This window comes from Anomalospiza imberbis, chromosome 2 (assembly GCF_031753505.1).
Source record: "Anomalospiza imberbis isolate Cuckoo-Finch-1a 21T00152 chromosome 2, ASM3175350v1, whole genome shotgun sequence".
Classification (NCBI taxonomy): domain Eukaryota; kingdom Metazoa; phylum Chordata; class Aves; order Passeriformes; family Viduidae; genus Anomalospiza; species Anomalospiza imberbis.
The window spans coordinates 26,892,722-26,913,512 of NC_089682.1; the positions used below are offsets into that span (position 1 = coordinate 26,892,722).

The 20,791-nt window shown below is 37.2% G+C and overlaps 1 protein-coding gene across 1 annotated transcript; it reads left to right on the plus strand.

Annotated features, from left to right (window-relative positions):
• The first annotated feature begins 505 nt into the window (after positions 1–505).
• On the plus strand, positions 506–20,791 carry CDC16 (cell division cycle 16). Its single transcript, XM_068180239.1, has 18 exons — positions 506–635; positions 3,458–3,512; positions 4,397–4,494; positions 4,978–5,016; positions 5,835–5,975; positions 7,363–7,522; positions 8,155–8,249; positions 8,878–9,011; positions 10,056–10,135; positions 11,707–11,756; positions 12,428–12,501; positions 14,335–14,460; positions 15,221–15,373; positions 15,984–16,047; positions 16,486–16,547; positions 18,631–18,766; positions 19,318–19,408; positions 20,502–20,791. The coding sequence occupies exons 1-18, from the start codon at positions 588–590 to the stop codon at positions 20,765–20,767; spliced, it is 1,872 nt and encodes a 623-aa protein (XP_068036340.1). The 5' UTR covers positions 506–587; the 3' UTR covers positions 20,768–20,791.

A 20,791-nucleotide genomic window follows, 5' to 3' on the forward strand; every position in this document is an offset into this window, starting at 1 on the left:
GGGAGCAGATCTCGGCAGGAGCCCAGGCACCGACGGTCACGGAACCGCAGAGTACGCCGGGCTGGACGGGACCCCCGAGCTCACCGAGCCCAACCCCGGCCCTGCACGTCCCCGGGAGTCACACCCTGTGCCTGAGAGCGCTGTCCAAAGCTTTTGAACTCTGTCAGGCTTGGTGCTGAGACCGCTTCCCTGGGGAGCTGTTCCAGTGCCCAGCCATCCCCTGGATGAAGAACCTTCTCCTGATATCCAACCTAAACCTCTCCTGACTCAGCTTCAGGCCATTCCCTCGGACCACATTCCACGGACAATCTTTCACTTCGAAACTGTGAAGAAGCCCCTCACCACAAATTTCTCTCTCTCTCCAGTATGGACCGTAGAGGAAAGTCCCGGGACGTGTTTATTTAGGGGCGTGTGGAGGCAGGGGGGATGCCCCCGGCGGCCTCAGCGCTCCCGGAACGCCGCGCTCGGGGCGCTGTTTCCGGGAGGGCGGGAGAGAAGGCGGGGGGCGGGTTTGGGCGCTGCACCGGCGGGCGGCCCGCGGTCCCTCGGCGGCTCCGGCATCCAGGGCGGCGCGGGAGGAAAGGAGGATGAACCTGGAGCGGCTCAGGAAGCGAGTGCGCCACTACATCGACCAGGTGAGCAACCAGCGGGGGCTGCTGGGGAAGGGGCGCCAGGCCCACGGGTTTTCCTCGAGGAAAAACCGCGCTCGGCGTGGCTCCCGCAGAGAGGGAGGCCGGGGCGGGGAGCGGTGCCGGCCTCTGCACCGGCGGAGAGGGCGTAATTCTGTAAGTGTGCCCCGTCCTCCCTGGAAGGGGAAGGAGCGGCGGTCACAGAGGGCTGCGGCGGGCTGGAAGCGCCGCCTGTGGGTCTCCAGCGGGAGCCAGGGCCTCCCGGTGGGTTTTTCTGGTTTCTCCCTCGTGTGGAGAAGGAGGAGGGGAGCCGCCGGGGGGCCGCTGTGAGGCGAAGGCGTATTTGCAGGATCCCGCCCTCTCGGGTTGTGCAAGCTGGGCCGTACCTTCCTAAGGCAGGGGGAAAGGGCCTCTATCGCACCAGGGCGGGTTCAGGTTGGACATCAGAAAAAAGAAAATCTCTTCGCTAAAATGGTGATTAGGCATTGGAACCGACTTCCCTGGGCAGTGGCGGAGTCACCCTTCTTGGAAGGGGACATGGCTCTTGGTGATACGGTTTAGTGAGTGTGGTGGGTTCTGGCAAAGGTCGGATCATCTTGGATGTCTTTTCCAACCTTAATGATTCTGTGATCGTTACAAGGGGTAATGGATTCAAACTGAGAGGAGTTAGGTTTAGATTAGATATTAGGAAGAAATTCTTTACTGTGAGGGTGGTGAGGGTGGAACTTGAAACAGGATGCCCAGAGAAGCCCCATCCTTGGAAGTGTCCAAGGCCTGGTTGGATGAGTCTTTGAGCAGCCTGGTCTAGTGGGAGGTGTATCTGCCCCTGGCAGGTTAGAACTAAACAATCTTTAAGGTCTCTTCTGAGCTAGACCATTCTGTGATTCTCTACCAGGTGATTAAGCTGCCCATCACACTCCTGCAGTGCTGCAGACAGGCTGGTAGGAGGGCAGGGTTGTTTTCATTTGTTGATGGATTCAGCAATTATGTTGCTGCAGGGCAAAAAAAGAAAAAAAAAAAGACACGAGAGGAAAAAAGCATAAATAAATTAGGTTAAATGTAGCATCAAACTGTTCTGCTCTTCTTCCAGTTCAGACTTGGTGTAGGCATCACTGCTGAGAAAAGCACACCCCTTAAATTAGCAAAGGCATTTCTCTGTGTGGCCAGCAAGTCTGACTGAAAGGCTGATTAGGGACCTAATTTAATTTGTTGGGTTTGATTGGTTTGGTTTGCTGTTCTCATTTGTTAAACTGTTTCACCAAGCTGTTTTGCCACACAGCTGTGCACTTCTGAGGAAGGGGCATCAGGAGGAACATGAAGTCGCTTTTTTGTGTAATAATGTGTCATCCTATAGTACTGTAAAAGTGCTCAACAGAAGTCATGCAGTGCCTTGTAGCCCTGGATTATACCTTTCTTTTGTGGTGTTGAGGTAATAATTTAAATCTCTTTTCTTGTAGACAGTTATTAAATGTGTGTGGGGTTGGTTTGTGGGTTTTTGTGGTTTTTTTTCCCCCCTTGGGCGTGCAGATTGAAACCAAACTATTCTCTTGACAAATTTGCTGGGTATTCTTAATCCCCATCAAGTAGGAAATGTAGGAGCACATGGTAGAAGAGACCACTGAGGTCATGGAATGTAGTGCTTTACGAGGACTGGGATACCATCAGTGTGTGCATCTCAGAACAGACGGCCAGACCTGTACTCCAAAAGCATAAACCAGTCTCTGAGGTTCTGAACAAACTCCACAGCTGCAATGGTGCAGGAGAGGAGAAAAGCCATCAAGGTTTGCTTAGTCTTTAGAGAACCGCAGAGTGGTTTGGGTTGGTCTGGTTCCAGACCCCTGCCAGGGGCTGGGACACCTTCCACTGGACCAGGCTCCTCAAAGCCTCATCCAACCTGGCCTTGAACACTTCCACTAATGGGGCATCCGCAGTTTATCTGAGCAACCTGTTCCAGTGCCTCACCACCCTCACAGCAAAGAACTTCCTCCTAACATCTAATCTAAACCTACTCTCATTTTCAGTTTTAATCCATTCCCCCTTGTCCTCTTGTTACATGCTCTTGTAAAGTCTTACAAATCCTTGCAATGACAGGGTATTTGTTAAGTGTCCAGCATATCCTGGGAATCATAATAGGCTTCATTGCATGGACTGGGATAAAAAAGAGCAGCAGGAATGCCTGGTGATCTTCTCAGGAGATAACCCCAGCCAGTTCTCTGAGATTTTTCCTGGCACCCAAATCTGGTGGCAACTTTATCTGGGTTAGTGGGATATACCTGCAAATTCTACTTCTGTCTAATCTCTGGTTGCCACCACTCATACCTATTTCACTCACTTTTGCCAAACTGGAGTCTCAAGAGTGAAAATGTGTATCCAAGAATAAGGGGAAATGTATGCAGGCACTATGAATTTATGTGAAATTGAAACATCATGACTGGAAAATGAACATTTCTTGATCAGAGATGGTGCTGCTGAAGCTACCTGAAGTAATTTTGGTGCCCTTTTCTATATGTAGTATTCTCTTTCTTCTAAATGTAGCAATTTTTTAAACTGGAGATGGTTTAAACTGGTAAACTTGCTACTTTTTCAGTAAATTGAACTAATGACCTATCGCCATACTTACACAGAGCATAACTTTTGGTCAAAGATATCTGCAGTATTGGCCCTTTTGAACTATTTTTTTAAGTTACAAAGATCTGAAATGTGCATCACCATTCATTAGAGACTACATGCACAAGATATTAGATCTGACTGATGTACAATGTATTTCAAAATTATTCAGAGAAGCCAACGCCAAAGGAATACTAATTATTTCTATCATGCTTTTACAGCAACAGTATCAAAGTGCCCTGTTTTGGGCTGACAAAGTAGCTTCCCTCTCTCATGGTAAGTGGTCTCTTTTTACATTGAATTTTATTATCTTCTTTCTGATAGTGTTGTGTTTTTGTGGGGTTTTAGTGCTGCATGGCCAAACACTGACGTTTTGAGTTTGGTTTAAGTGCATTTTTGTGATCTTTGGAATGCCATTCTCCTAAATAGAGCAGAGCTCATCTTCCTTGCCTTTTGAACTTTGTGCTAAAATTCATGTTTGAACAAACCTTAAGGTTTGCCTTCCTTAAGAAACAAAAAAACAAGATAGCAAGCGACCGTGGTGGTTTCCCACAGGACTCAGGGTTTCCCTGGGTGACGAGTACAGAGTGTGTTTACATTGAGAGGGAGCTGATGCTGTCCACGGCCACCAGCACTTACGCTTCTTAAAGTCATTCCAGGGACATGATCCCACAAAAGCTTTGGTTGCCAGTGAGGTAGGAGGGTACTAAACTGTGCTTCTGAAATTGCAACTCCAAGCTGTGGAAGTCTAGTGCTTTCACTCTTCTTAGGTTCCCACTGATCATTTTATTGAGAGAGACTTTTATGGGTTGCTTTTTTTCTGCCCTATGTCCAAGAGCAGGGGTAACCTGCAACTGCTGCTTTTTTAATCTGTATCATTGTTGTCTCCTTCTCATGACACACCTCTATTATGACATTCTTTGTATTCACTGTCCAGTGAGGTCTTTAAAGTTAAAATCTGATTATCTTTTAATTTTTATCTCTCACTGATAGATACTATAAGTACTTTATACATATTTATAAATAAAATTTTGTAACTCGGTCAGATGCTAGAGTAGGGGGAAGATACTTCTCTATTGAAGCAAAAATGAACATTCTGTATTAAAATATTTTAAGCTATATTGTAAAGCAATGGTTTGCAATTTGTTCTTTTACTTTAGAGGAACCACAGGATATCTACTGGTTGGCTCAATGTCTTTACCTAACAGCTCAGTATCACAGGGCAGCACACGCCCTTCGATCACGGAAGTTGGATAAGGTAAGTCATTTTAGTCAAAGACAGGTTACTGTTACCCCTCTTTTAAGGCTCTGCTGCTAGCCACAGTGACTTCTTCACCATGACAGTAAGAAAAGTAATTTTTAAAGCTGCATTATTTCGTTTATAAGGCCCTGTGTTCAATTGGTCAGGTTTAAAGCATTGTCCCCAGACAGGGTCACAGAAAAGAGAAAGGTCTGAGGATGTAACTGCAGCAGGTATGGGAAGGTGGATTGTCACTTCAGATGTAGTTGTTTCAATTCTCCTTCCACTCTGATAATGAGTGGTAAAGACAAGAGTCAAGTAAGTGTCCTTTGAGAATTTAGTAGTAGAGAAAGTGTTACAGGCTTGGTCAGGAAGGACTTTTGGTGGTGAAAGGGGTGAAGAAGCCAAAGTACTGAAAAAGGAGAGAGCAAAAGGGATTCAGGCAGTGTAAGCAAAAATGTTCTCTCTTTATAATTGATGTGTATGAAAATTTTCTTTCAGTTGTATGAGGCATGTCGCTACCTTGCAGCTAGATGTCATGTGAGTACACATTTTAACCCCTACTGGAAACAAGCTAAACTAAACAAAAGACACATCTTGGGAGGATTAGGTACTTGATAGGCAGTGTAGGTATATATGTTCATTGGAACAACAGGTTTAAATTTTCTGACAGTTGATTTCATTCTTTAACTTTCAGTTGGGTCACTGGAGTATCCATTGTGGCACTAATCAGAAGAAATCCAATTGACCTTTTTTCCCAGGAAATACTCCTCTAATATTTTGTGGGCAAAGAATGTGAACTATTTTTGTCTCATGTCTTCATGTTTACACTTTTATTTGGTTGGCTGTAATCTGACCAGAGGAGATGTGATTTATGGTGGCATAACTACAGTTAGCAGCTTTGTACTTCTGTATAAGATGTCATAGATAAAAGGTAAAATACAGTGTTTTCAGAGACACAACTGAATCAATTGGTAGATTAAATACAGAAATTTGAAATAGAATAATGTGCTGCTTGTAGAATAAAATGATGGTATTTTATTAAAACCTGTGTTAACTATTTTTAGAGGCATACCTGTTTCTCTGACTGCATAATTCTGAATAATACATTTTTCTGTACATGCTTTATAATTTTTGCATATTTTTATAATTCTGTCATTTTTGCATATTACAGATAAGCAGTAAAAAAGCTAACTGCAATTATAAAATGACAAATGGCCAAATAAGAAAATGCATGCATGAAAAACCTGCTGATAACCACTAGTTATTATAATCTATGCCTTTGAAACATGATGCTGTGTTTATTGGTGCTTTATGTACAAATTTTTCAAAACCTTGTTTTTTGCATGTTTGGCTAGTATGCTGCAAAAGAGCATCAACAGGCCTTGGATATCCTTGATATGGAGGAGCCAATCAACAAACGACTTTTTGAAAAGTACCTGAAGGATGAAAGTGGATTAAAAGATTCTACTACAGACTGGGAGATGTCACAGTCTTCAGTAAGTGACATTATTTTAAAAAATATTTTTGTAGGAAAAAAACCTGTGAAGTCAGAAAGTGATTTCACAGCTCTGTGAATCTGAAAGTATATTAAAGCTTTATTTTTCAGATAATGTAATTTTTGGAAATGCTGAATCGTTCTTCTTTCAGTCACACATTGTGTGTTAGCTTGCCTGTATGAAAATAATTCAGCATGCAAAAATAAACAGTGCTTTTCAACAACTTCTTATAAATTATTTGCAGATGCTTTGCAGGAACTTCATGATCTAGTATTGGTTTTTACAGTCTTTTAGCTCTTTCTTGATAATGTATCCTAACAATGCTTTCAGTTGGGCTGCAGGTTCTGAGATGACAAAGCAAGTTTTTTTTCTCCTCCAGTTATTTTTAATTAAATACTTCATAATCACTCAAGTGCTCTTCTCAGTGGGATATTCTTTGATCACATTTGTGAAAATTATGTGAGGTGAAGGTGAAATGTTTGAGGCTCAGTGAAAAAATTCTGTGTAAAATCTCAGTTTAAAGAGATTGGTATGATGTGTAGGCTGAAGGGTCTCTGAAGAGTCGTTCATTTCAGAGGTACAAATTAAAATTTATTAGCTGAAATTACAGTGTAGGTGATTGACAGATGGCATTTTCCCTGTAAGACTGAAGTAGCAAAGTGGGCTACATTGCTGATGTGAACTGATTTTGAATGCTGATATAATGGGATTAAAGGACTGTTTAGTCTGATGAGAGAGTTGGGTAATGTGTTCACTTTCTCTTTTGCTGACACTTGTGGCTTTCCAACTGAACTGAATGCCCCTCAAGGGAATTTGAAAAGAACATGTTAGTTAATAAACATTGTGGTACAACTGGTAATTATGGGCTTTCAGTGTTTTCTTTTGTGGAATATCTATGTTTTGGATTGAAAACAAGGATATATTTTTCTGTTCAGAACAATTGAGTCCATTGATTTGGCCTTTTTCATCTTTACTGTGGTCATTCTTGTCTTGCATGAACTATGTGGTTAAATGGTCAGCAAAGAAGTGTATTGCCTTTGGAAGGGACAATTTCTCTATGCTGGATATGAAGGGAATTTAGTATAATTAGGTTACAACTTTGTATCAGAGAGCTAGAATGGATGCCAGAATTAGAAGAGATAAACTCTGTCCTCCTGTTGTTTATTTTAAGCATCTGTTTGTTTTGCAGTAGGTAACCTGACAGAATTCTTTGGATTTTTCTTTGAGATAGTAGAAACAACTTTTTATTTAAAGACAGCACTAGAAAACCAGGTTCTGTCATACATGAAATACTTTCTACTTTCCAGGGAGCACATTTCATTTGTGCTGAAAACTAAATTACAAACAATGAGTCAGTCTTTGACCTCCAGTCCTGCTTTTCCACCAGATCAAGAGCTCTATATGCCTTTTACGAGGGAAGATCTATGATGCTTTGGACAATAGAACCCTGGCAACTTACAGCTACAAAGAGGCCTTGAAGCTTGATGTTTACTGCTTTGAAGCATTTGATCTTTTAACGTCACACCATATGCTGACAGCACAAGAAGGTCTGGAGAGAAGTATTTCTCAAACACAAGTAAAATTTACCTGCTTTCTCAAGTTGTGTTTTCCTAGATAAAAATTAAGGCAATACAATAAGTAACAGATTCCAAAATGTTAAGAATAGAAAATGTATGAAATGAGTGAAAATTATGATTTGAGCAAATTTGCATTTGAACTTTTATTTTTCAGTCCTGCAGTGCTAAGAGTTGAAAGAAACACAGTAACCCAGCTGTCCTGCTTGTTAGCTCCTGAAGCTCTTCTGTTCTGCCCAGCCCAAACAAAGTTTTGTCCTGTGTTCTCAATTTCACAGGCTTTGAACCAGTGAAACCCTCCTGGGGTTTGCTTAGGCATTAGTTAATAGAGCATTCTAAGTGATAACATTTGACATGTGGAGTAAATAAAAATAATAGTATGTTATTTCATCTCTATTACATTTTGAAAGTGTAGAAGGAATAACTAATCAATCCTTAATTTCCAAAATTAGTAGTATTATCTGTTTCAGTGTATCTGTGCTGTTATAGTCTTTGCAGTTGGGATGACCATCATAAAATCCTTTGTATCTCTAAGTTCTTGAAACGTTGGATCGTGCTGTTTCTTCTGTAATATGACCATTTCAATATTTTTTTAACTCATATAGAAAAAGAACTCCTTGAATCTCTACCTCTTAATAGACAATGTACGGAAGAAGAACAGGAATTACTTCACTTTTTATTTGAGAATAAATTGAAAAAGGTAAGTCCCAAAAATCTGGAGAATTCATTGAAAGTCTTGACTTCAGGTGTAAATTTTCTTGGGTCCCATTTATTCTGAACATGGAAATAAATATGGACTTCGTAATTTTTAAAATTTTTGATGCGGTAAATCCCACTTTATGCAATAGTGTAGCAGTTTTCTGTTAATTTTTTTTCTGCTGTGGTAACAACTTGAAATTCTGATTTATGTTTTTTGAAAATTTATTTATTGAGAAACTCCTAGGTGGGGAAAAGGAATGTTAATAATGTAGACAAAATGTCAGTTACCTGAAAATATTAGGCTATAAGAACATAATTCCAGACTATTCTTATCCAAAAATAAGGTGATAAGGAGCACTAAAAATATATATTACTCAGTTTTAATTTCTACAGCCTACACTAAACATATTGACTATGGCAAGCATCTTTTGTGTTCTAAATGAGCTTTTAAGTACATTTTAAAGAAACATTTTACCAAATACAGGTTTTATGGACTTTCAGTTTAAAAATAATAATTTTAAGAACTTTAAGGCTTCTTAAATATTCTTTTAGGACTAATAATATTAATACTTATACCATCTGATTTTAGTTTAGTTTTTGTTTCAAATGTTGTGTCTTTTGTCTTTCAGTATAATAAACCCAGTGAAACACTGATTCCTGAATCAGTAGATGGTCTTCAGGAAAACCTGGATGTGGTAGTATCCTTAGCAGAAAGGCATTATTACAACTGTGACTTCAAAATGTGTTACAAGCTTACTTCAGTGTAAGTGTGCAAAACAACTTTCAGGTTTTTTTCTCATATGGTGGAGTGTAATAATTTTGCCTGGACTTACAAAAATATTGTTGTTCAATGGGTAAACATACATAGCCATTTGATATGTATTGCAATATACATGTCATCTGTTATATATGTCTCAGGTATTTAAAATGTGTAGTTTGTGTCTGGCAAGACATGGTATTTTTATAATACATATCAGAAGTATCCAAGGTAAAACTCAGCTTAATCACCACTGTGCTGAACTTCCCCTCATCCATCCTCTTCCTTATTCTGGTACCTTCAATTTTGTGTGCTCTCTACCTACTTCTTGTTTGGCCTTCAGAATGGTTTGAATCAGTTGGTTAGTTAGGAAGTTTGATTCTCTGGCCAATTAGCAGTTATAGTGTTATTGACAATGATCAAAAGATATTATTAATTTAAAAGCCAGCAGGTTATTTCTAATTTTGATGGCTGAGTATCGTGTATTGGTTGTTACGGGCGTGCGCTGCTGCTGGGGTCAGAGGGGTCAGAACGTTGCCATGGTTTGCTTCTCAGCTGCTCTAGGTCTGCACTCATGGATGTGTTTCTGAATGCCACAGGAAACAAAATTTTACAAAATTTTACAACTGAGCTAAATGTGACTCCGAAGGCATACTGCCTGGTGTTAACCTCAGGAAGTTGGGGATTATTGCTTGAAAGTTGCTGTCAAATGTATGGAAAAGATAAACAGAAATGTTGTTGTTTGCTGTCTGCTGGTTAAATTTGAAGTGACCTGCAAAATAAAAGAGCATTTTATTCTGATTTTCTAATTGTATATTCAGCTTGAAAGAATTTTCTGTTATCCTCTTTTGTTAAGCTAAATTAACTGTTGTATTTCTGGTCTGAAGAGAGCCTTTATTATGCTGTTAATAGTTGTCCTTTAATCACAGATAGTTTTCTAATGCCTAAAGTAGTAACTAACGGGAACATTACATGCTTACAAGTAGTTTGCTTTTAACACATTAAAGTTTTTGAAATGTGCATTACAGTTTTTTTAATTTTTTTTTTTAGAGTGATGGAAAAAGATCCCTTTCATGCAAATTGTTTACCTGTACATATAGGGACACTTGTGGAGCTTAACAAAGCAAATGGTAAGGAACACAGCATTTAATATAACTCAACAAAAGCCTGTAAAGCCCCAATTTTAACAAAGAATTAAAGATGCCAAGAAACCCCCTTATATACCATATGAAAAATGACATCTATTTTTCGTCCTTTTGAAACCTGCCATTTCAAGAAAACAGTGGTAACTGGTAAAGAAGGGAATATCAGAGCTGACAGCAGGGTTGGGGGAAGTAGATGTGCAAAGAGTTCATGTCACCAGTGTAGCTATCTTTTAACTGCTGCACTGTTTAGCCAGGAGGCCCATGAGCTACACTGCCTCATCCCTGTCATTGTGATTTCTGTTTCCAGGTGATCTTTGTACAGTATCTTGCTGCACTCTTTCTGTTCAACAATAAAATATAATAAATTAAACTAGAAAGCAATCTTCAGCAATTGGGTATGCTTAAGTGGACATGATTCTTCTGTGATAGAAAAAGTTCTAGACTTTCCTTGCCTTTGCTGTTTTGAAGGTCTCTCTTTAGTTCAAGCAAATTAATAATCATGCAAAACTTTCATTGGAATTACAGTAATAACTTACTTGCAGCTGGGGTGGCTTTTTCTCATTCCAGAATGCATATAAAACAAGTGAGTAGCTTGAATATCTTTAAAATCAATTGGAAAATAGAATAAGGAGTTCATATGCTGTGCAGTCTCTCGGGATGGTGCATTATATGTACACAAATAGGTCATTAGGTGTACTGGTACTTCTTGGGGATTAGTGAATGTTATTTTGCAGTTATTTTACAGTTAAGTACATCTGAAAATGGGGCCAGTACTCTGATATTTCTTCTAAATCTGCTTTGAGAAGCATTATGTACAGAAGTTAATATTTTGTAAGCCAGCTGTAATTTTTTTTTTTCTGAGTTGAGATACAAAGTGCTCCAGGACAATCTCATTAGTTTAGGAGCACTGTGCTCTGGAAAAATAGAAACTTTACGTGCTGTAATGCTATTTCCTTTGAAATTGCATAGGCAATAGAATTGTTATCCTGTAGCTGATTACTGCTGCTATGATTAGAAAATCTGTAGTAAGTTATTCCAGTAACTAGAATTACTATTTTTACTAAAAAAGTAATCACTTGAAATTATTCCAAATACTATAATAATTTATTTGCTTTTGTCCTATTTTCAGCATATTAATGCACAGGACTCTACTTTGAAATGGATCTAGCCAGTATGTTATACCTTTTAGATGTAGGAAGTTGAATAGTGTTTAACCTTGACAAGGTACATTCAAGTGTAATACTACTGGCATTTATTTTAATGTATGGTAATGACCTAAGTTGTTGCAGAATTCTTAAAGGGTGGGAAGTAGAGCTACTTATTGTGTCTTGCAAAGACTTATGTGTTGTTTTGGTTGGGTTTTTTTCAGCTAATTGCAAAATTGAATCTATTTTGAGGCTGTTTGAAGCATTACCACTAAAAGAAAACATTTTGTTCATTTGGGATTAATAATGTTAGATGTTCTCTATATTTTGTATGGAAAGCTAAAAGATTTGAAACATCTAAATGTTCTGGCATGTCTTAACTTTCTTCTCTTGTTTCTTCCCATTTTGTAGAGCTTTTCTATCTTTCTCACAAACTGGTGGACTTGTACCCAAATAATCCTGTAAGTTGTTCTAAGTTTTTGTTGTCAGGTAGTTTCTTTTTTTAGGTGAAAGCACATAAAAGTTTTAATGTATTAGTTTGAACTACAGAATTCAAAAACTGTTTCTGGATGAAGCTTGTTCTCTCCTTTTATTTTCTCTGTATTGTAATTTCATTATGCCAAGGTTCTTTTTATAAGATTAAGTACCTGTAAAAGATGTTCAGTGCATGTTATTTACTTTGATTTATAATTTAAAACAAATGCTACACTAATAAATGCCTGCATGTCTCTGAGCAACCTTTTCCAGTGTTTGATCCATCTTCACATTAAAAATTGTTTTTCTTTGACTTGATCTTAAATTCCTGTGTTGCAACTTGTACCCATTGCTTCCTGTCCTATCACTGCACCCCTGAAAAGAATCTGGCTCTGTCTTGTATTCCTTACCATTACATAATTGAGGACAGCAGAAAGTTTTCTACTTAGCTCTCTTCATGAGGCTGAGTAAGCCCCAGTTAGAAAGGTACATGCCAGCAGTTCCAGCTTGTCTGTAATACCAAGTTATTTGAAGAGCTGACTGTGATTTCAGTGAAAATGTTCGTAGCTTCTCTAATTATTGTCTTCCTCTCTTTTGATGCTTCACTACAATGAGTGAGATGTATCTAATAATATTCTGTTTTGATTTTATTGTGTAGGTGTCATGGTTTGCAGTAGGATGCTATTATCTCATGGTGGGCCACAAAAATGAACATGCTAGAAGATATCTCAGGTAATTTTTTTTCTGTTTTGCGAATCTGTTATTCACTTGCTAAGTAAACATTTATTGTTCATGACTGTTAGTAAGCTCATAAGGAGAAGCCTCAATAAACTGGTTACTATTTAAATACTTTTGTTGCCACCCTTTTTTTGGTATTGACGTTTAGACCTCATCCATAGAGATACTTTAAAAATGAGGAAGACTTATGTAGTGTCTGTCTAGGCAGTCACCTTCCTGTTCTGGGCAGGTGTAGTCCCTGCAGTCACTTATGCTGCTGAGCTAACTACAGCTGTAGGTGATCAGACCTCAGTTCTAAGTTGAGGGTCACTCAGGCATTCTCTCTGGTTCAGGTTTCATATCTGAAAGGGAAGAATTATATAGAAAATTCTGACATTTGGCTGTCCAGTTCTTTCTGTGCACAAGCTACAGTGGGCTTTTTAGGTTTGGTCAATGCTGTTTTTTGTATGTGTTCTGTATGGGTAGTGAATATCAGTACTGGGGAGCCGGACCTTACTGTGAAGTAGGACATTTGTTCTGGTGCTGTAAGCTCAAACTGAGAAGGCATAAATCAACCTGTAAGACTAAATTTTCCTTAGACTTTTACAGACAATATATGTGAAGATGGGTTAGTCATTTAGACTTTTCAAATGCCTGGCTGATTTTGTTGCTGAAATAAAAAACATCTTTAAATGTACAAGCACCCCTAGACAGCAGTAAAGTATCTGTAGATGTGTTGAAGAGAAAACCAAACCAACCAAGAAACAACAATATCAAAATTCAGAGTAGTTCTGGCAAAAGGGAAAAGAGGTCTGCTAAAAGTGAAATAGTAAAAAGATGCTTAAATATCTTGGAGAAGAATGATAGTGTAAAGCTAACACAGCTAGGGACAACTGTGGGCTACATAGTGGTTTCCAGAAAAGAAACTTGAAGACACAGTCAAATATCCACGTATCTTTCACTGCTGTCAGGGGTGGCAAGATACAAATATTTGAATATGTAAAGTTTTGTCTCAGAAGACAGAGAAAAAAACATTCTCTGGGATCTGTGATGAGAAATAATGAGTTTAACTGTGATGGACAAAATTTAGATTATATGTTAGTAAAAAAGTAAGTTTTTAAGGATAGTTAAGCAATATGATAGAATACTTACGGATCATGTATTATCTCCATGTCAGAAGCTTTTAAGAAAAGACTGGGCATACTTGTTATGAGCTGTTTAGTTATGAATGCCCTTGCCTTCAAATTCAAAAAATAATCTACACAGTTTTCTAATGTTCCTGTCAAGTCCACTTTTCTGTAAAGTCTCCAGGTTGATGTCTTGATGCTCAGGTTGCAGTTTTCAGCTCAAGACTTGAGTGACATTTTGTATACTTCCCTGATGCCTGTGATGTGACAAATGCTCATCTTCTTCAAAGCTAGTGCAATTAGATGGCAAAATTTCAACCTAGGTGTTCATGTGGTATATTCATATCCAGTTTCTTAAACTTGGATTTGATAGAATATATTTATTTCAAAATGTATAGCTAGGATTTTGCAAAGAGTTTTGAGTCACTATTAATGTTTCCTGTATTTTATTCAATTCACCTACTATATAATTGTTTATGTTCAGTAATATCAAATAATTCCTCCTGTCTGTGAACAGTAGCAGAAATAATAAAATCAATTCACAAGAATGTGTGATGCTTCTAAGTGTGAAATAGTTTGAACTTTTAAAATGAACTTTGTTTACCACTGGTTGTTAAAATTATTTTAATAGATATCTAACCATGTGGCATAGCACTGCTATCTGAGCAGTCATCTGAAGCAGACGAAATTTAATTTCAGATGTGTTTGCTCTTGTTTTTAGCAAAGCAACTACACTGGAGCGAACCTATGGCCCTGCATGGATAGCATATGGACATTCATTCGCAGTGGAGAGTGAGCATGACCAAGCAATGGCTGCGTACTTCACAGCTGCACAGCTCATGAAAGGGTCTGTACAAACATCATATTTGGGAAGATTCAAACGAATCCATAAGTAGTGTAGAATATTGACAGTAGCAATGCATTTGCTACTGTCAGTGCCTTTAAACAGTAGCAGTGCATTTGCAACAATTATCTGGTAGAGAACAAGGGAGGAAAAAAACCCCAGTAATTTAACCATCTACATTTAACTGCATTATTTGCAATTATTGTTCTGACTTGGTAAGTTCTAAAGTCAAGTTTTATATATAGGTAATCTGAGCTCTACCTGAATATCTTCTGAAATTTGTGAATCATGATTGTCATACCACCTCATCAACTGCTGTATAGTAATAGCTTGAACAGCTCTTTCCGTGGAAGGGAGTTGTAAAATGAGTCGTGAACTAATTGTGTCATATAGCATATAAAACTATTGTATTTGATTGTTGTTACTGGCAAATGTAATTCTTTTATCAATTACTTCCTCTATATTCTATTTGTAAATTAAATGTATGAATGAAATTAGGGGAAAAAACAGCAGAACTAAACTTAAGTGCTGAAAAAATACTTGTGATTGCAGAGCAGGTTACAATTACCTATTGGAATTCAGTCTCTTGTTAAATAGAGATGTAAAGTCTTTTAAACTTCACCTTAGGTTAGTAGTCCATTTAATTCAGCTTTTACTTAGATATGCATAAACATATGCAAACAGTTGGTATGTCTTTATATTTGTGATTCCATTCTTGACAACCACACAGAAACAAACATGCACTTTGTTTTATGGTTTTTAGGTGTCATTTGCCTATGCTCTATATTGGACTGGAATATGGTTTGACCAACAACTCCAAGTTGGCTGAACGGTTTTTCAGCCAAGCTTTGAGCATTGCACCTGAAGATCCTTTTGTTATGCATGAAGTTGGAGTGGTAGCATTTCAAAATGGAGAGTAAGCTTGTAAAATATGATCAAATACTATCTTAAACATGGATTATTCTGAATTGTAATGTGCCAATATATATAAAGTATCTAAAGTATTTATATTAAACTATAGTGTCTTTTGGTCATAGTTTAGATGGTGTTCACCTTAAACCCTTGCTTTCTACATTGTTCTTCCTTGTGTAAGATTGAACAAGAATTTAATGCTCAAGGAACATCCAAAGATTGATGCTGTCTTCCAAAGATTGATGCCTGTCATTGTGTAGTTGAATGCCTGAAAAGGCATCTATCTGCACACATACTATAAAATTTTGTACAGCAAAACATTTTGTCAGCTCAGGAGGTTCCAAATATATTCTGGGAAAAAACTAACCTATGTAAGAAGTGTTTAGTCAATATTTTTAGTTTGATTCTGATTTTTTTTTTTAGTTTTGTCTTGTTAGCTCTTAGGACCACAATGCAAAATATAGCCAAATGTAAATTACTGGGGTTTATATCTAATTTCACTCATATGATGAAATAATGTCATAGAAATCTTTCTTGAATACAGTTTTCTCATACTGCTAATGAAAACTCTTCACTAATTTACTTTTCTTTCCCCCCACCCCTTCAATCTTTAGCTGGAAAACTGCAGAAAAGTGGTTCCTTGATGCACTAGAGAAAATCAAAGCTATTGGAAATGAGGTATTTATTCTAATAACATGCAAGATCATAAATTTCTAAAACTCCAGCAAATTCTGTAATAGCTTGTGACAAATCATGTTGTGCTTATTTTAAGATAAAAGTAATACAGTATAAATTTTATTTTAAAACTGTGCCTTCAGTGCTCCTAGGTTGAGACTTGACTTTTTCTAGTTAAGTAGAAAACAAGTTTGGTTTGGTTTGCATCAAGTTCTAATAACACTGATCCTTTAAAGAAATATTATTAGCTTTGGGAAATGTAAAAAATAGAAAAATTAGTTATTGAATAAATATTTTCAGCTTGTGTATTTTGTTAAGAGTTTAAAATGCTTGTGGTATTTTTCTTGTTAATAAACAAAATTCCCTATTCATTTGTATGTTTTGGTTTTTTTAAGTAGTCTAGGAAGCTGCAGTTATTTGAATTGTTGCATTATTTTGCAGGTAACAGTTGATAAGTGGGAGCCTTTATTGAACAACTTAGGACATGTCTGCAGAAAACTCAAGTAAGCAGAGAGTACTGGAGCTCCATTTCTCTATAATGCTGCACAAATGTATTTTCTCTCTCCTTTATATCAAGATTTTGTACCACATGAGAGCAGTGTAGAATTACCCTGTAAGAACAAGATTCTCTAAATCAGCTTGTGAACATAACTACATTAATCACCCCTAATATCTCATCTATTACACAATAGCTAAAGTACTTTGTGTAAAAGCCTTTCTTTAACTATTGATTCTTATTAGGGAATTAATTGTAGGCTTTTAGATGCTTGTATGGTTGAGAATTTTAACCTCCACTGTCCCAGTCCTCACATACTGAAATATCTCCACTGATTTAATCAACATAAAGGTGGGTTTATGCCGATTAATTGGATTAGCACTTACTTTTTTTTACTGAAGTGAAATATTCAGTGGCATTACAACACAGCAAAGGAGTCTTACTTTATGTTTTTTTAGAACTATTTAATATTTCATTTCATATTTCTATTCAATGAATAGAAAAAATGCAAAGCATACATATACAACCATTAACAGTTTTAACATAGAGATGTTTTCTTATTAATTACCTTAATCTGACTTTACCCAGTCCTTTCTTTTGTTCAATCAATGCAATTCAAAAAAAATATTTTTAGTGGTTTTAATTGCTCAATTGGTGTACAGGGTAATTTTTGTTTCAAAGCTGCTAATGAGAATGTGACTATGGTCGATGAAAGCTGTACTTCTGCTTTGGCTTTGGTAGTAATTGCTTTGTGCTTTAATTGCCAATTAGTCTTAATTTTCATTATGAAATAAGGACATATAACAGTTACTCCTTGTGCCAAGATCAAACAAAAGACACCGCTTCTGAAATCTGTTCATGAGTATAATTGCAGGGTTTTTTCAAATACATGTTTTGTTTATAATTACTTTTGTCTTTTTAAAATTTCTGTAGTAAGTTACTAACTGCTTACATCATGCTTTGTACCACTTCTAATATTTGCTCAGGTTCAGAAATCACAGCTAAAATATTTTTGCATCCTTGTAAACCATCTTCCAAGAAAATCAAGTTGAGAATTTAGGCAGCTGTACATACGCTTTAACATCTTAAAAAACTCTGTAGTAACTAATTTAGTAGTGCCTGTAATACGTAATATGGCTATTTTGAAAAACTTATTGGATATATGTCTACTCACTAGTATGTGGTTGAAATTTGAAAGCAACATATTGAAATACAGTGGTAGTCAATTGGATGTATAAATACTATGAGTGAAAATGAAATTGAAATAATATGAAAGGTTTGTGCAGCCAGCAGACAGTTGCATAATTGTTCTGCCTCAATTGTTACTTGTTGCCCTCTAACAACTTCATGTGTTGCTGATTGCATAATTTCATTATCACTTTAGATGTTAAAATTTCTTGTAAACAGATGATATCTATCTTTATTTTTAACAATGTAGAACTAGGATGTCAAATGTGACAATTTAATTTCTCAAGAGTAATGCTGTAGTGTACATTTAATCCTTGTTTTACAAAATAACAAATACAATAATCAGTGTAACTAACAGACAATTTTCAAAGGTTTGTATTTGATAGATATCATGGATATGTCTAAACTTCCTTTTCTGGTAGAGCATGTTGCAAAATGATGAAGGTACCAGTGTATGCGGCACTTAAGGGTTATGAGATTTCTGCCCAGAGAGCTTTTCTCAGTTGGAATCATGTGCGATTTAGTCTCATACTGCTCCTTCTCTCCCTCGGGAAGGCAAATGAAAGTTACAGAAAGAAAGCCAGTGCTACAATGAGCAACATTAAACATCTAAAGCAATTTACCATATCAAACAGCTAATATCTCCAAATGGGACCTAGCTGTAGCCAGCTGTTTTGCTGTGTAAGGAGAACAATGATTTCTCAATTACGCTGAGGAAGAAAATTGTCAACATCCATGAGTCTTTTGTACATTCTATTATTATGTTCAGAGTTCAAAGCAATAATTTTTAAGTTCTGGCACAACTGCGTTCAACTTTACTAAGGGAAATACCCACAGGGTCCTGTAAAAGCACCTTTCACCATGAAGCTTACTAATAGATCTCCTGTACTTAACCCTAACAGGAAGTATGAAGAAGCACTGGAATACCATCGCCAGGCTCTGGTATTAATCCCTCAGAATGCTTCTACTTACTCTGCCATTGGCTACATACACAGCCTCATGGGCAATTTTGAAAGCGCCATTGACTATTTCCACACGGTACGTAACCGCCTTCAGCTGCAGGGCTGGTCGCAGATTCTGTTATTTACTGTTTCACTCTGGTTTGGGTTTGGAGCAGAGAACCAGCATTTTTTCCAGCCTCCAAATAAGTGTTTATTTTATAATCTTTATTTGTTTTTTTTCTTCTGTATTTTATCGGTTAGGTAAAAAATGGCCTCTTTGGTAAACTTTGAATTGCAATTTACATTTTAAGTATGTAAGCTTCTCATGCACCTGAAATAATTTTAAATACTTTCAACCTAGAAATTTTACAGTAAGTAAACAGCAGCATATGTTGTAGCTCATATGTGAATGATTTCCTGTCTGTATATATGTTATTTTCTGCTTTTGTTTTTGTGCTTTCCTTGCTTACTGCTTCAGCCAGTTCATATGATGGTATTGTTTTGGTTGTGCAATGTTTTGCTTTTACAGTGAAGACTATGCCCAGATAGCATCGTGGAACAACAAACCAACAAACGGAACCATTGCAGACTTAAAATGTAAATGTTTTTATTTGATGCTAAATACTTTTTACTGGTTTTTTTCAATAGGCCCTTGGTCTCAGGCGGGACGACACATTTTCGGTCACAATGCTTGGACACTGCATAGAAATGTACATTGGTGATTCTGAAGCTTATATTGGTAAGTCTCTAACTTATGTGTCTCTTGAAGTCATTGAGTCCTTTGAGAGGAGTGTTATGTCAAGAAGGACTGCCTACCACTAATCACCTCACAAAGTAGAGGATGTTTTTGTTTTGGGTTTTTTTTGGTTGGTTTTTTTTTTTTTTAATGGCTAAGTGAGTCAGAACTTAGCAGCGATTGCAGATGACCACTGCTTTTTGTAAGCATCATGATAGTACTCTCACCAGCATAAAGAAAGGAAACACTTTGTCATTAAAGGTGTTGATAGCTCTTTTATATAAAATACTGATTTGTGGCATCTTAGATCGCAAAGCGAATGGGGGGAAAATTAAACAGCGGTATGGAATTAGGAAATCAGAGCACTAATGCTAATGTTGTTGTAGAGCAAGGTATTTTCACCTTGTCAAAACTTGTCTTTGTGGAGACAGGGTAGGTTCTTCTGACTCTAAAAATACAGCTTTATATGTGGTAAAAATAGTCCTTCATAACAGTAATACATTATATTGGCATAGGTTTAAATTTTCTATGAAAGATTTTCCCCGCAAAAAGAAATCTATATTTTTTATAGATTCTTGCTTCATTGAACTTAGTGATTTATCTGTAGTGAACACAGTTGATGTCTTCTCAAGCATGTTATGAAGACTGAAGCCTTAAAAGTAAAAGCCATCTGTGTGTTCTAGTGCTTTTCCTGCAGATTCTTCACACAATTGAAACAGATGTTTCTTCTCAATATTGTCTTGCTCCATATGTAGTCACTTAACACATCTGGAAGAACCATGCAGCCATGTGATATGCATTAATGCAAACCAAGCTGTGTGTAACTTAAACAAGAAAAAAGCCCCTTGGAGAATTGGGAAGGGAATTGGCAATTACTTCTCAAAACACACTTTTGAATCTGAGTTGTGCTTTTGTGAGAAAGGAGGCTGCTGGATTTTTTCAGAACAACTCATTCAGCTTCAGTCATTAAGCAGCAGCAACTCTTTGATGGTCTGAAAGCAGAGAATTATAGTAGTTTCTGAATGACAGTTTCTTTGAGATTACATTTTTGGGAGTATTAATTTGAAATAAACTACTGATTTGTCTGTTTTCCTAGGAACAGAGATCAAAGACAAATTAAGATGTTATGACTTCGATGTACACACAGTGAAGACATTAAAGAATATAATTTCACCTCCCTGGGATTTCAGAGAATTCGACATAGAAAGACAAACTCTGGATGAAAGTGGCATAGTAACATTAGAGACATCAAATCAAAGGAAAAGTACAGATACCAGTCGCCCATTGGAAGAAACATTTGAGATTGAAATGAATGAAAGTGATATGATGTTAGAAACATCAATGTCAGACCATAGTACGTGACCATAAATACTGGTAGAGAGCTCA

Bases quoted from the DNA above. Each gene is read 5' to 3' on its own strand.
- CDC16 (XM_068180239.1), top strand. From the start codon at position 588: ATGAACCTGGAGCGGCTCAGGAAGCGAGTGCGCCACTACATCGACCAG. The intron at 3,513-4,396 runs GTAAGTGGTCTC...CTTTTACTTTAG, and splicing joins AGTAGCTTCCCTCTCTCATG to AGGAACCACAGGATATCTAC. The intron at 4,495-4,977 runs GTAAGTCATTTT...ATTTTCTTTCAG, and splicing joins GATCACGGAAGTTGGATAAG to TTGTATGAGGCATGTCGCTA.